Below are 15,116 nucleotides of genomic sequence, written 5' to 3'. Positions count from 1 at the left end.
TTATAATACTGTGCGGCCATTGCCCAAGTCGCTTGCTTGTTAAACATCCGAGACATGGAGGGCACGCGGTCACATGGACAGCCACACCACCACCAAGCAACAACTCGCTGACTGTGAATGTATATTTGTACAGTACTTGTCAACGAGAGAAGCAACAGAGCTCTGTTGCTTCTCTCGCCGCCGGCGAGCAGCACCGATTGCTTCGTACCCGCCGGATTCTTGCCAGGACTTGTCGCGGTTGCTGCGTGTCTTTCTGACGCAAATGCCGCATGGATCGCCAAGTGCTTGTGAATGACGATCAAGCCATCGACAGCATCAGCACGAGAGTGTCTCGCATTCCTGTCGGCTCTCGAAAGAAATACATGTATTAATAATACATGTATTAATAAGACTTGACTGCCTGTGTACACAAAGAAAACAAATGATCAACGGACAGTGGTCGGGAATTGGTGGTGTATTCGTATTTTCATTGTCTATCAATCTTTTATCTCCATTACTCTCGTCTAGATACTTTTATCTACATAACGTGCAAAATTTGTCTGCGTATATAAGTTAGTTGGTCTGTGCGTTAGCTTAGCACTCGACCAGCTCAGCGAGCGGGTGTGCGTTAGAGCACTCGATCAGCAGAGCATGGGCAAACTCCTCGAGCATACGGCACCGTTTGTGCAGGTAGCTGAGCTCGAGGCGGTTGAACCAGCGGCTGTTAGCGTCGAGAGACTGCCACGCCGCCATAGTCTGTCGAAATCGGTTCTGGTCCAGTGTGCACACGAAGCGGTAGATCTCGGAAAAGCGGCGCCAGTGACTGAAATAGCGGCCGTCTAGTTGCATCTCGATGAGGTACTCGGCGTGTTGCGCCTTGGAACCTTTGGCCTCTACGATGCGGAAGCTGCGGATCTGAATGTTAGCGGCAATGTGGCGGTGCGACGGTAATACACGTAGCCACGGGTGTTTGCTCTGATGGTAAGGAGTGTCATAAGTTTCGTGGAGTGGCGGGAATGTACGACACATGTCAAAGTTGCTCGACATCTCTCGGTTCAGCATAGCAGTCGTCAATGACTGCGAGCTGGCCGAGGCCGGGAAGGTTGGCAACGAACGGCGGGACGAGTAAAACATGTCACTACCATTGTCCGATACGTCGTCGGCTTCGTCAAAGTCCTGGAACCAGCCCCAGTCGTAACCGGCATCTTCGGTCTGACGGTCTTCGTCATCTTCAGGTAGACACGTCGCTTCGGAGGAGGAAGTGAGACGGTCCTTTGTCATGGGGTGCAACCCTTTGACTGGAGATGTAAATGCCTCTTCGACGTCCACGACCTCCTCACGGCACACAGGGCAACATGTGCCAGATTGGATCCAGCGCTTGATGCACTTTGCGTGGATGAGGTGGCCACATTCGGAAAGTTGGGTGTCAACGTCGTCCATGAGGCACACGGGGCAAGTCGCACCGACCAACATTCCGACACAGCGTTTGCCACGCAGAATCTCTTCGGCGCGCGCTGTGATACGCTGGCGCCGCTGCTCGTCGTCCTCGCCCACGGGGTTTACGGCGTTGCTGTCATCCGCGTCCAACACATTAGCGCTTCCTGTTGAGGTAAGTAATTCCATGCCGCGCACGGGCGAATTCAGCGGACGCTCGCTGCAACTTTTTCGCAGTGCACGCTGTGCACCCGTGCGGCGCTTGAGAGAGGCGGTACGCGCCGCAGAACTGGTAGAGGCTTCAACCTGTTGCTGTTTGCTGGGCCAGATCCAGGCCTGTCCTAGCGTTTCGTATGTCTCGGTGTGAAGTGGCGCAGCCATATCGACGCCCATTTACTAGCGGCGAAGCAATAAAAACTAAAGAGATGGGGAAATTTGCCACTGCCTGTTGTTGCTTCAGGTGAGTGGTGCAGCCGTAGCAAGTTCGCAAATGGGAATGGCAACCAAGTTTTGGTGCCAGCCTGCCCGCACTTGTATCGGGTGCACTTGCAATGGCAAGCGACAGGCTATGGGGTAGGGATCCGCCGTGCAGAAGTGCTGACGATGGCGCGTGCAGCTCCGCTCACGGCAAAAAGTTGACAAGGGGGCGATCGATTGTCGAGCTGCCGGCTGTACCGGCCGTCCTATCTTTGGTCCGGAGCTGCGTTGCCTCCGACCGGATTCAAAGTCTCCCTATGAAGTGCAATTACTGTATCAGTTAAGCGCTACAGGTGCATTGCCAAATTGGCCCGCCACATGCTGCATAAGCGAGCTAAATCGTCTTCGAGCTGGTGCTTCGAAGCAGATGAACAAGGTGTTTTTCCTCGATCGGATGCACCTCCATCGCCAGTAACGCGAGCTGTCTTATGCAGGCAATCGCGGTGTGCGCAAAGCCAAAGTTCAGCTTGCAACAACTTCAATCACCGACGACCGGAGCCTCGTCTTCCCAAGTGACGTTGAAGCTCTTGCGTTGTTTGAGAAAACCAAGCGGATAAGTTTATCATGCGAGGCGTTAAATTAATTCAGCAGCACCATTTGCTTTTCTGCATGAATCCGAATAATCACGCCTGGACCAGTCAATCAAGCCTAAAGCGAGTGCTGTTCGTGTCGGATAGCACTGACGAGCTTTCCCAGCGCTGTAATCTGGCGATGAAAGCCCCCAAGCGATGAGCCGCAAGCCAGCGACGACGACAGCCACTGGCGTACGTTGTAATAGAGCTCCGAGCTGATCGCGACACAACACCGGACGCCGAGAAACACCGGCACTCGACCGTCTCCGTCGCGAGCGCACACGGATGGCAAGAAGCACCGTGTTATTCTCAGTGTCGAAGCTGGATATTGCTACATGTACTTGCAGCACGGAGCTAAATATCTCATTCCGGTTGCATTTTGGTCTCCAAGCCGCTTCTGCCGAAACACCTTCAGTTCATTTTTAAATGAGTTGCGTTTTGCCCCATCAATTTCATGTCGGCGCTACGGCAACTACAGATACTGCAACTCAGGACGCAAAGCGCTCAGCCGCGGTGATACGTATCAATTAAATTAATAGTATTTATAGCTCTGCAGCAGAGCTGGAGTTCTCCACCGATCAACCGGCTCGTCTACTATAGGATATCGCCGGTTCAACGATGATGATCCTGCTCGTCAAGATTCAGCCTGTGGACGTATACGCGTCCGCTCGTGTGGAAAGCCAGCGTCGCTACAGTAGCCAGCCACAGGAGCGGCGAGTACGCACGCTGGGCATGTTGTGTTGTGCATTCCGGTATGCGTGCGCGAGGAAACTCATGCGACGCCCAGCGGCGTAATGCAGTAGATTTTCTTGCCGCGCACTCAACACCAAGAACGAAGGACGGACAAAGAAAGCAGACAGGCTCGGTGGACTGCACGTCGTTCTTCGACGATCGACTAGCTCGAGAACTGAGCTCAACGCAAAGAACTACATGTACGAAGCTTAGTACTGGTACATGTACAGGTACATCGTAGCAATTATCCTTCCCTGCATGGCAGGTGTACAGATACATGTAACGGCGAATAAGAGTGAAACGTCGTACGCCACGTGGCCACGTTGGGTGAACCGCGCTCGACGACGGCAGAGTGTCACGTGACTTGCTTGACGAGTTCTTGTGGTGCTGGTAAAGAAGCTTTGCAGCTCACGTCGGGTTTACTACATGTAGTATTAGTACAACTGGACCATCTCTGAAACTCAATTTGTGTCATTGCTTCTCGGCGAGTTACGCCGGACCTGAAACTTACATTATCTGGTTAATGTAGACGTTCCGACAGCGCGAGTTCTCGAACGTGACCACGCGAAATGACGGGTTCGCCTCCGCAATTTTGACCAGCCATTCCTTGCAAGGCTCCGCAAGGCGCCAGCGGGTTCCGGTCTGGAGGCGCGTTCGCTCGCATCATCTCTTCCACAGCCACCTCGTCGAACGAGAACGTTCGCGGTCGCTTGGGCTTCCTCGGAGACGTCAAGTTGGCGTTCTTCGTCTCCAATTCGCGCTTTCCGCGCCCTCTGCCTCGCCCTCTGCCTGCACGAGCAGCAACAGTCGAATTATTTGTCGCGGCTGAGGATAGTGAACTCTGCACGGCCGCAGGACGGACCCGGACGGACAGCACCTGCGGATTGGCAGCCTCGACTACATGTAGTTCAGCTGGAGCCGTTGAAGTTGAAGCCGTTTTGTCAAACGAGGCGCCTTGAGATGGCTCCTTCCTCTTGGCATCGTCTCCCGTATCCTCGCTAGCGGTCGGACTGGTCACGCTGCTGCTGTTGCCACCCGCCGTGAGGTTTAAGCCCAACACGGCGATCATCTTTAAAGCGCGGCGTGTCAACGTTGGATCGCTGGCCAGCGCGCTACCGATGGCGTTGCGCTCTGCACACAACGAGCCGGTGGGCATAGATACCTCGCAATTCATGCCTCGCTGCACTACGATTGTAGGGCGACCGCCAAGCTCGGCTGCCGGTTTCTCAATCAGCAACACTGCAAGCACAGGTTTGCGCGACTTCCGCAACCAGAAGCCAGCCACTTCGCCTTCACCTTCGGCCGCGAGGAACTGATCACGAAATTTCCTCATCTCGCGGACGATCATCTGTGTCAAAGCGTCGGCCTTGCTGGGCGTCACTAACGGGGATGCTTCAATGTTCTCGAATGAGTGAAAGTCCACGTCTGCCATGGACAGTTTGCGTTCATGCCAGAACGTCTTTAGTTGCCAGATATGAAGGTACGACGGTCTGTACATGCGCAGTGAGGCATTCAACGCACTTAGTCGCGCCGGCGGTCCGTCGGCATACGCGATCGTGACGTGGAAGTGCGACTTCCACGCCTCGCCACATCGATCCACGAGCGTCTCTCGATGTGTCTCTAGCAGCGGTCTCAACTCTCTTGTCATGAATTGCACATTGTCATCAAACCTGAAGATATTCGATCCAGAATGCACTTGGATCGCAGTCATATCTGGGTAATACTGATGTACGAACAGCACAATAAGTTGCGCTGTGATCTCCGTCGAGTTGCCACTGTGCGAGTGCTCCACATTGCGCGGGATGCCTGCTCCACTGATAAGATACACCAATTGGCGACTGCCTTCTGACTGGAATTCTTTCAGCACTTGCGTCCACTTTGGCAGTAGCAATGCCACTAACGGAAAGTAGACAGCCGTGATGCCCACACGGTCCCAATGCTTTTCCACGAGTCTCGTGGTCTCCACTTCGCCGCGCAATTGGAAATCTGTCAACAATTGGTCGTTGCTCATGGGGATCGGGGCGTCTGCCAGGTTAAAGCCAATGGGCGACTGGGTGTCGTGACAACAGGCTTTCCAACGCTCGCCCGGCGTGTTGCCGATATCCAGCAGGGTGGGATGCAGTAGAGACGGCGTCTCCGTTCCGTCGGAAACGCTCAGCACCGCCGCTGCGTGCGTGGGTTGGTTTGCCTCGCGCTTGGGATGGCGGAGCTGTTGCACGCGTTCGAGAATGTGCTGGCTAGTCTGCTGGAACAGACTGAACTTTGGGCGACCCAGCACCGACAGCGGTACGGCCGCGTCGTCCACGTCCACGCTGGCGACGGGCTGGCGGGCCGTGGGCACCGTCGCTCCGTTGCTGCTGGCGGCCGCGCCGTCTTCACGCAGCCACGACAGCTCCACCACCAGGTCCGAGTGCGAGATATTGTGCACCAAAAACTCCATCGCCCCCGTTAAAATAATCTGCCAACTGACGCACTCATTCATGCAAGCAGCAACAACAAGACGACACGTCGACGACGTCACATGGCTACACACATATTGGACTGCAATTTTACTGCAACTCCTGTCATTTACTAGTACCTAACTTTCTCGCTTCGTTACTTATACCAAGGGCGTCCTGCCGCCTGCAGTCTTCAACCCATCAGCTCGGCTTGTCTTCGGCCAGTGTCCCAGTTCAGCAGGTCCGTGAGCAGCGACACCACGTCCTGGGCTACTTCCACGCCGAACTGGATCGCAGAGCCGGCGGCATACGTGGACAGCGCGCCCTGGATATCAGCCATACGTCTCAATTGGTGCAACATTCGCGGAGACATGGGCGTCCGGCACTCCATCGTGAACAGGCAGCGGTACTCCGGACTGTCGCGTAGTAGTCCAAGCTGGCCGGTCACATGCAGCGGCCCGCCACACTCTTGCTTAATTCGGTGCAGACTTGGTCGCAGCTCCAGGCTCACGCTCAGCAGCACCTCATCCAAGATGCGGATACCTTGCTGCACCACGCGGTTGGGCTGCGGCGCCGCCTCGTAAATTAGATAGCGCAGCTGACGATCCCACATGCGGCAAAGCGGCAGGAACAGCGCGATATTCTGCAGTAGCGGCTTGGGTAAGCGCAGCGTTCGGTCCATTAGAGCATTGAACTGCTGTCGCTTCTGATGTTTGAACGCCGGCGCCAGCTCCGCGCGCGATAGCACGTACAGCGTCGATAAGCGCATTAGGGAGTAGCACCTCTGTCGTCGGAGGTCTTCGCGCATTAGACGGAGTTGGTTCTGCACCGAAATCTTCAAAAACCAAGTCCACGTGGTCTCGTCGTTGAGCTGTCTCGGCCGCCGTCTTGTCTCGATCGTCCTTAAGGAAGATATCCGCGCCAGCCGTCATCAGCGCTTCCACTGCGGCGGTGTGGCCACGTTTAGCTGCAAGCAGCAGCGCCGTGCTGCCTTGTCGCGTCTGTTTGTTCACATTCGAGCCGGACTTCATAAGTGCCGTGGCAATAGTCGCGTGGCCCCGCTGCGCTGCAAGCATAAGCGCCGTCATGCCTTCGTTGTTCGCCGCGCATGTATCGGCCCCTTTGATAATGAGAAACTTGACCACCCCTTCGCGTCCTTCCTGGGCCGCACGCATGAGCGGAGTCGTGCCTTTCTTATTGGCATAGTTGTGGTTGCCCCCGGTCTCCAGAAGCATCTGAACCACTGGCAAATGCCCGAAATGAGCGGCCGGGATAAGAGCCATGTTCTTCGACTCTTCGTTGGCGCCGCGCTCGAGCAGAAACCTCGTCATGTCCTCCCAGCCCTTCTGGGCCGCAAGCAGCAGAGCATAGGTGCGTTTCTCCTGCGGGAGAGAAAAACAAAAAAAGCAACACACGGAACAATAAATAAAAGAGAGAGAGAGAGAATAAACGTTAGCATATCCAAATCCAATAAAGTGTAAAGCAAAAAATGCACCATACAGCAGCCAGCTACGTACGGTCTTCAAGTTCACGTCGGCTCCGGCATCTAGCAGCATATTACACAGCACACGGTCATTGCCGCGCACGCCGATCATCAGCAGCGTCAAGCCTGTCTCATCCTCGGCCGTAAGCAGCCTCGGGAGCAGCTCGTCGGCGTTCCTGGCCTTCCTGACAGTCCGCATGCCCTTGTGGAGCTGCTGTGTCTTCTGCTCTCTTGCCATATTGAAAAGGAAGTTTACCACATCCTCGTACAAGAGCTCCACGGCTACTGAGCCTTCCGGTACGCCCATCATGGGTTCCAATTTGACCATAGAGAAATGTTGCAATTCTTCGTCGTCGGTTGTCGACTCCTCGGCGGCTACAGCCACAGCCATGGGCATTGGTTCATCCACAGGCACGACACTACTACTAAGCGCTTCGAGCGCGCCAGCAGCGGCCGAAAGCGCCTCTGGGGACGTCGGATCGGCGAGCACCTCGGCCGGCATTTGAGCGTCGAGCCGCCCGCGCGCCATTAGCAGAAAGGACGACATGGCGAGTCTTCCACGGTGTTCTGGCACCTCCTGCGGGTCAGTGGGCATGCTACCAACAAAGGCGGCAGCCTCCTGGTCGGATGGACGCGTCGTCGCGGCAGTCTCTTCTTCGGCACGGAGACGCGCGCGTTTCCTCGGCGGTGAGAGCCCTTCGCTCATGGGACGGGATTCGAATACGGCGGACGCAGCTGTCAGGTACGTCGGTGGGGGGAGGAGTGTGTGCGGTAGCGTAGGTGGATATGCCTGCCACTAATCGCTAATAATTCTACAACTCTTCTCGTCTGGAGAATGAGGTCGATTTTTGTTCGAACCGGTATTTGCGTCTTCCTTCTCCTGAATGGAATGAGAGTGTGCAAATGGTGTTGATTATGTTTTTTGGCAGCCGTTTGACTGGATATTTGTTTTCTGTTGAGAAATTTAGGATTTCTCACACAGACCGACATGGTCAAGGAAATGCATATCACGCGGCGTGATACGCACCAGACTTCACGCGGTCGGCTTGATTGACAGGAAGGTGGAAACCAGTCAGCCGCAATACATGCCTACTTCAATTTTCTTCTCTGCGCTTCCAGTTCGTGTGCAAAAGTCTAATCTTAACTTTAATGCATTTTTGAGTACCGGTATCATCCGACAGGCTCACCTAGACGTACTAAATCCGATTGGCTTAGATAAACATTTGAACATCCTGTGATTGGCTGAGAAGTTTTGCTGGCCACCATTTTTTTGTCATTCAAAATCGTCGTGCATATTGAATACTAGTCAAATCGGTGAAATACAAAGATGCACTGGAAATCGTCGTGCATTTTGTACGATATATTGTGTATCTCAAATGTAAGTTTAACCCGGCCACTGGCGAGATTATAACATAAATTAGCGTGTGTTAGTTTGACTCCTAAGATCTCGTGCCAGTGTTCTCCACGACCGATGACCCCAATCGCCATTCTAACCACTTGGCTGAAAAAGACGAGAAAAAAGATGATCGTTTATCTGGGTGAAGTGGACACCAGCCAAGTTTGTGAGGCTGTATTGTAACGGGGTACGTAGCACTAAGTGTACCCTGGTTACATGAAGTGTGACACTTCACACTTCAGGAGTATGACATGTCATACTCCGGGATATTTGGTACAAGGTACCAAGGTCATTCAAAACCAACCATTGGTTAAATGACATTGCATTTCTATAGGTAACTGATAGTTTGTATTAACCACAAACTTAACCTACCTATAAATATACTCAGTTTACAATCTACCTTATTTAGGTCACTTCGCTCTCTTTAATTAAAGAGGGGACCTGTGAACTGCCGTTCACTGAGAGTTTGTATACTCTCGGAAGATAACTTCCTCTAGCGCAAGGTGCTGTGTGACCCCGTCACACTTGGTAGCACTTGTAGTCAATCCACGCCATCGCGGGTAGACTACCTGAACCTCCGAAGTTCGTTGCCATGGATAGGAACGACTTCTCCCATATGAACGACTCTCAGTTCGAGTCGGTTCGGAAGATGGCAGGCATCTTCGGGATGGAGGCCCTGCAGAGCCTGGTGGTATCAACACCGGCTGAGCAGCTCGAGCGCGTCAATGCATTCGACGCGTACGAGCAGGGCCTCATCGCGCATGTGCGGGAGAACCTGCAGGCTCCGGCGGCGGGAGCAAACCCGCCTCACCCGAAGCCAATACGGCTGAAGGTAAAGCCGTATGAAGGGAAGGAAGGCGAGAACCTTCACTTCTGGGTCCGAGAAGTAGAGCTTGCGATGGACGCGGCTCTGATCTCGACCGAGCAACTGCGTGTTGCTTTTGCACTCTCCAACCTTAGCGGTCGTGCTAAGAGTTGGGTGTACACTCGGGAAGCGACATCCCCTGGATGTTTCACATCCTGGGCTCAGCTGTGCGAACAGCTCCGAGCCGCGTTCCTCCCGGCGAACTACGAGTACCGCCAGCGTTCGCGCTTCCTCGCGTGTAAACAAGGAAGACGCGAACTGCACGAGTATGTGCAAGAGATACGGGAGCTCACGGCGTCCCTAGTGGGAAACCCACTCAATGAACACATCAAGATGACTGTGTTCATGGACGGCCTTCGAGTGGGCCCCGCACGCACTCAGCTGTTCCGGGTGCAGGCTAGCACCCTTGAAGAGGCGATTCAAGTGGCTCTTCAAGAAGAATACAGCCATCGCCAGGCGCGTACGCCGGCCTCAGCGTGGCCTGGGAGTTCCTTGTCGGCTAGCTTTTGCACAAGCCCCAACGGACCAATGCCCATGGAGCTCGGGTCCGCCTGACAGCCGGACATCCGCTGCTTCGGCTGTGGGAAGATGGGCCACTTCAAGCGCGACTGTCCCGCGGAAAGACTCCGCAGACGGTCCTTCCCCAAGCCCGTCCTCAAGGGTCGCTGGCAGAAGCCAGGATCCCGGGGACAGGGGAACGCAGGGAACCAGTAGGGGCGGGGCGCCCTACTGGGGAAGAACTAAGTCTTCGTGATGGGTGCGCGGGTGGCGCGTACCACGGGGACTTAGCCCCTGAGAGTCTTCGCACTCTCGAATCGGCGAAGAGCAGCGGCGGGTTGCTCGTAGTACACGGATGTGTACGGGGGTACGATCACCCCTTTAGAATCTTGATTGACTCTGGGGCGTCGAAGAATTTCGCACGCCGCCAGACGGTTGCTCGTAACAGCAACAAGTTGTCCGAAGCTTTGCGAGAAAGCAAGGGCAACGGGACGGTGTCAGTGCGACTGGCCGACGGGAAGGTCGTCACTGTCCCCAACGTCCAAGTGGATCTGGCTGTCAAGTTTGAAGACTTTGACAGCCTCGAACAGTTCACTGTTCTCGATATGGATCCATATGATATGATGCTGGGCATGCCCTGGCTTGAGAAGCACGAGCCCTGGATCGACTGGCGAGGCAAGGCAATCGGTGCCAGCCGCCCTGCGCAGTCCGACAGAGCATTGGTGAGTCATGTTCCCACCTCTGTCAGGACCCGGGGCGCCCGCGAGGGCTGCCAGGGTACCAAAGGATCCGGCAGATGCTTGGGAGTCGTCGACGTATATGACGACTCCGAGGATGTTTTGATGGTGGCCGCGCCCAGAAGAGGCGCCGGCCAAGTGGGTAACGTAGGTCCACAGGCGGGTAACTTAGTTCCGCAGACAGCTGCAGCTGTCATGAACACTGAGAACAGCGTGTTCAGAGTGGGTAACAGAGTTCCACTCACGGTCGCCCAGACCATAACTGAAGAGGAAGACGTCGGATACGCTTCCTGTGTGGGTAACACAGTGCCACACGCGGTCGCCCAGACCTTAACTGAAGAGGAAGGCGTTGAACACGCTTCCTGTGTGGGTACAACAGTACCACACGAGGCCACGAGTGCCTCGGATGTCGTAGCGACGACATCCCTAGACGTGGGCAGCAAAGCTCCCCGTCACAGAAGCCGTCGGCAAAGACGCCGCCGCCGCCTCAAGTCGGATCCGAACTTCGTTCCGATCGACGTCGCTTCAAGCGACTCGGAGTCCAGGGCCCGGGCTCCTCCGACAAGGCCGGTGGAAGAGTGCTATCACATCTTCGATAGCGAGACGGGTTTACCCGTCAAGGCATCTGGTGTCCACTTGGAACAGTTGCCAGAGGTTGCAGAGATACTGAACCTCGAGGAAATGACGGCTGAGTCTTTCCTGGCCAACCTCAAGGCTGGAGAGATCGCTGAGATGGTACTCATAAGACCTGAGACCACTCAGGAGGAGCTGAACTCCTCCTCTGTCTTGGACGAGAACGTCCTGGAATACATGAACAAGCAGCGTCAGGCGCGCTTGGGTTCTAAGATTCTCAAGAACCCCAAGGATCCGGTGTATCCTTTGGTGACGGAGTATGCGGACGTGGTGAATAAACACCCACCGACCCAACTCCCACCGGATCGAGGCGTACGGCACGAGATTGATCTCGTGCCCGGCACAAAGTATTGTGTCACGAGGCAATGGCCTCTCCCGCGCGAACAGTGCGAGGTCATTGATGCCTTCTTCGCCGCGAAAGCGAAGGCAGGCATGGTGCGGGAGTCGAAATCCCCGCACTCGACGCCGACTTTCTGCGTTCGTAAGCCGAACGGAAAGTGGCGTCTGGTTCACGCTTATAACAAGCTGAACAACGCAACGGTGCCGGCCCAAACACCGATCCCACGAAAGGATGTGTTGTTGAACAACATGGCCGGGAGCGTACTGTACAGTGCGCTGGATTTGGTAGACGGATACTACCAAATCCTGATGCGAGAGAGTGACATCCCGCTCACCGCGGTAAGCACTCCAAGCGGCATGCTTTGGGAGTGGCTCGTCATGCCGCAGGGCTTGTCTAACGCCCCGGCGACGTTCAATCGCCTGGTGACGCAATTGTTCCGCCCTTTGCGTACCTTCGTACAGACGTACTTCGACGACATTTTCGTCCATAGCCGTGCCGAGGGAGGCAAGACGGCCATGGAGGTGCATCTAGGACACCTCCGTCGAGTGTTGGACGTGATGCGAGCGAACAAGCTCTACGCCAACATCGACAAGTGCGTTTTCGCGTCACCAGAGATCAAAGTTCTCGGTTGCTTCGTAAGCAACGTGGGCGTTCGGGCTGACCCAGACAAGGTCAAGGCCATAGCAGCATGGCCGACGCCCCGATCCCAGAAGGATCTTCGAAAGTGGTTGGGTTTGGCCAACTACCTTCACAAGTACAGCGCTGGGTACGCGGGCTTCGCTAAGCCTTTGTCGAGCCTCCTTCAGAAGGACGTCGACTGGCGCTGGGAGCAAGAGCACCAGGATGCTTTTGACAGATCAAGGCCAGTCTCCAAGAGGCCCCTGTCCTGGCTCTGCCGGACGAGACGAAGCCGTTTAGCGTCGTCTGCGATGCCTCCGATTACGCCATCGGGTGTGCATTGCTGCAGGACGACACGGCTGGACAGGAACGAGTCATCTCATTCCAGTCCAGGCAGCTCAAAGCCGCCGAGCGGAACTACCCTGTCCATGACAAGGAGCTCCTGGCAATGAAATATGCCCTTGTGAAGTTCCGTGTTCACCTTCTGGGCTCTACGCCCTTTGTGATCTACACAGACCACGCGTCCTTGAGGACGGCGACTAACTCGCCTCACCTCTCCCAACGGATGGCGAGGTGGCTGTCCTTCTTCGCGGAATATAACTTCCGCGTCGAGTACAAGCCGGGCAAGCTCAACGTGCTTGCGGACGCCCTCTCTAGGCGTCCCGACTATGAGTTGGCCCACATCACGCGGGTGACAACGGATCTATATGATCGGATACGCATGGCGTATCGGGACGATGAGGCTGTCGCGCCTATCGTCAAGTTCCTTAAGGCCGGAACGAGCGCGAAGTCCGACTGGCTCTCGTCGCGACAGCGCTCACGGCTCCACCGATATGAGTTGAAGGAGGGCCTCCTCTATTATCGGGTAGAGCCCACTGATCCTCCACGGGTGGTTGTACCCAACGACGAGGATCTGAAGTTCGACATCCTCGCGGAGGCGCATGACGCGCCCTCCAGCGGCCACTTGGGCCGCGAGAAGACCTTTCTGTCGGTCTCTCAGTCCTTCTGGTGGACCCACATGTACAAGTGGGTCGCCCGGTACGTCAAGACATGTGAAACATGTCAGCGGGTTAAACCCGCAGGGCACTCTTCGGCTCCACTACAGAGCCTGCCCGTACCGGCTGATTGTTGGAAGTCGATGAGTCTTGACTTCATCTTTGGGCTTCCCGCCGACGGACACGGCAACACCGGAATTTTGGTGCTCGTGTGTCGGCTGAGCAAGATGGTACATCTTGCTCCAGTTCCCGTCACTGTGACGGGCGAACAAACCGCAAGGTTGTTCGTCGATGGCGTGTTCCGCTATCACGGTCTCCCGGAGACGATTGTCTCGGACCGAGACCCGCGGTTCACTGCTGCGTTTTGGAAAACGCTGTTCCCTTTACTGGGAACTCGTCTGCAGATGTCCACTGCGGATCATCCGCAGACAGACGGCCAAACAGAGCGCGTCAATCGAGTGCTCGAGGACACTCTGCGCAGTGTGTGCGCGGCAGCGCCACGTACGTGGTCGACGCAGCTTCCAGTTGTTGAGTTTGCGCTCAACAACGCGGTGCACGCGTCCACGGGGTTCACGCCGTTCTACTTGAACGGCTTCCGCCACCCCAGAGTGCCTCTCACTCTTCGAGGAAACACTGACTCCTCTATTCTAAGTGGGGGAGAGGCTCGGAAAGCCCTTTCCTCCCAGGTCTCGGATGTGAGGCCAGTTTCGCTGCGGAAACAGGTGGAATCCTTTATGGATACCAAGCTGAACATTGTCAGCAGGGTCCGCGATGCCATGGCAGCGGCCCAAGATAAACAAAAGGAGTACTCGGACAAACAAGGAAGAGGAAACTTAAGTATATTTGAGATTGGTGACTTAGTGTTACTAGACACGAGGAACCTACCTCTAGACACTGTTAGCTCTGTCGGCAGCAACAAGCTGAAGCACCGCTTCATCGGACCTTTTGCAGTCCTGGCCAGACATGGTGCGTCGTACACCATCGACCTTCCAAAGTCAATGACGACGCACCCGACGTTCTATGTCGGACGTCTTAAGCGGTACTTTGACCCGCAGGGGGTTGCTGACTCGCAGACCCCCCTTGACCCAGCTTCTTCGAAGCGAGGGGCCGGTCACAGTCGTCGACGAGGGCGTCGGAGCAGGCACCCAAGCCTCGGTCGGGACGGCAAGGCTGCGGTCAAGACCGTACGCCGGAGGGGCTCCATACGAACGGACCCCGGCGCCATACGCCGAGTACGCTGAGTACGCCGGGGTACGCACCATACGCGTACGTCTGGGAGTGTGCCGCAGGCGGCTCCGGACGTGGCAACAAAGCCTCGATCCGTCGGATCATGGGAAAGGCCTCGTCCAGATCGGACGAAGAGGCCCGGCGGTCCACCCGCAGGTGCAGGCTCGCGACCTCTCGCTCCACCAGGTCCAGGCGACCCGCAAGACGAGCGAGCTCGCCCTGATTCCCGGCCTGGGCGGCAGCATTACCGCCAGTCCCAAGGCCAAGTGCAATCTCAAGCACGAGGAGACGTTGACGGAGGCGGTCAACCTCAGGGTCCCGTGTCGGACCCGCAGTCGGAGCACTCGAACGAGAGTGGCTCTCGGGAGGCGCCGAGTACTCGTACTCGTACGAGGGCACCTCCGCCCCTGCTTGACCGGAATGGAGAAGTCCACTTCCACGTGGAGCGGATCCTCCAGGAGCAACGGTGTCGCGGGAAGCGACAGCTCCTCGTGAAGTGGAGGGGTTATGCCCACTCCGAGAACTCGTGGGAGCCGATTGAACGGCTCCTGATTGACTGCCCGAAGGCTGTCGCAATCTGGGAACAGAAGCGGCGGCAGCTTCATAAGTAGTCCGGGGCTTCTTGCCCGAACGGGGTACGGATGATGAATACATTCCGTACCCGCGCTCATTGTGGTGAAGTGCTTCTAGAA

At 55.8% G+C, this 15,116-nt stretch overlaps 4 protein-coding genes across 4 annotated transcripts; 1 reads left to right on the top strand and 3 right to left on the bottom strand.

Annotated features, from left to right (window-relative positions):
* Nucleotides 1-573: 573 nt before the first annotated feature.
* On the bottom strand, nt 574-1,867 carry PITG_05331 (uncharacterized protein; the record flags this gene model as incomplete). The annotated part of the gene is made up of 1 exon (XM_002998951.1): nt 574-1,867. One exon carries the CDS (start codon nt 1,804-1,806, stop codon nt 574-576), a length of 1,233 nt encoding a protein of 410 aa, XP_002998997.1.
* Nucleotides 1,868-2,618: 751 nt separating this feature from the next.
* PITG_05330 (uncharacterized protein) lies at nt 2,619-3,407 on the top strand (the record flags this gene model as incomplete). Its single annotated transcript, XM_002998950.1, has 3 exons — nt 2,619-2,654; nt 3,063-3,214; nt 3,266-3,407. 3 exons carry the CDS (start codon nt 2,619-2,621, stop codon nt 3,405-3,407), a joined length of 330 nt encoding a protein of 109 aa, XP_002998996.1.
* A 294-nt stretch (nt 3,408-3,701) lies between these two features.
* Nucleotides 3,702-5,634, bottom strand: PITG_05329 (uncharacterized protein; the record flags this gene model as incomplete). Its single annotated transcript, XM_002998949.1, has 2 exons — nt 3,702-3,800; nt 3,871-5,634. 2 exons carry the CDS (start codon nt 5,632-5,634, stop codon nt 3,702-3,704), a joined length of 1,863 nt encoding a protein of 620 aa, XP_002998995.1.
* A 92-nt stretch (nt 5,635-5,726) lies between these two features.
* On the bottom strand, nt 5,727-7,972 carry PITG_05328 (uncharacterized protein; the record flags this gene model as incomplete). Its single annotated transcript, XM_002998948.1, has 2 exons — nt 5,727-7,014; nt 7,150-7,972. 2 exons carry the CDS (start codon nt 7,819-7,821, stop codon nt 6,157-6,159), a joined length of 1,530 nt encoding a protein of 509 aa, XP_002998994.1.
* Between the last annotated feature and the right edge of the window lie 7,144 nt (nt 7,973-15,116).

This window comes from Phytophthora infestans, genomic scaffold (genome assembly GCF_000142945.1).
Source record: "Phytophthora infestans T30-4 supercont1.7 genomic scaffold, whole genome shotgun sequence".
NCBI lineage: Eukaryota > Oomycota > Peronosporomycetes > Peronosporales > Peronosporaceae > Phytophthora > Phytophthora infestans.
This window is presented reverse-complemented; position numbering and strand designations above follow the sequence as displayed.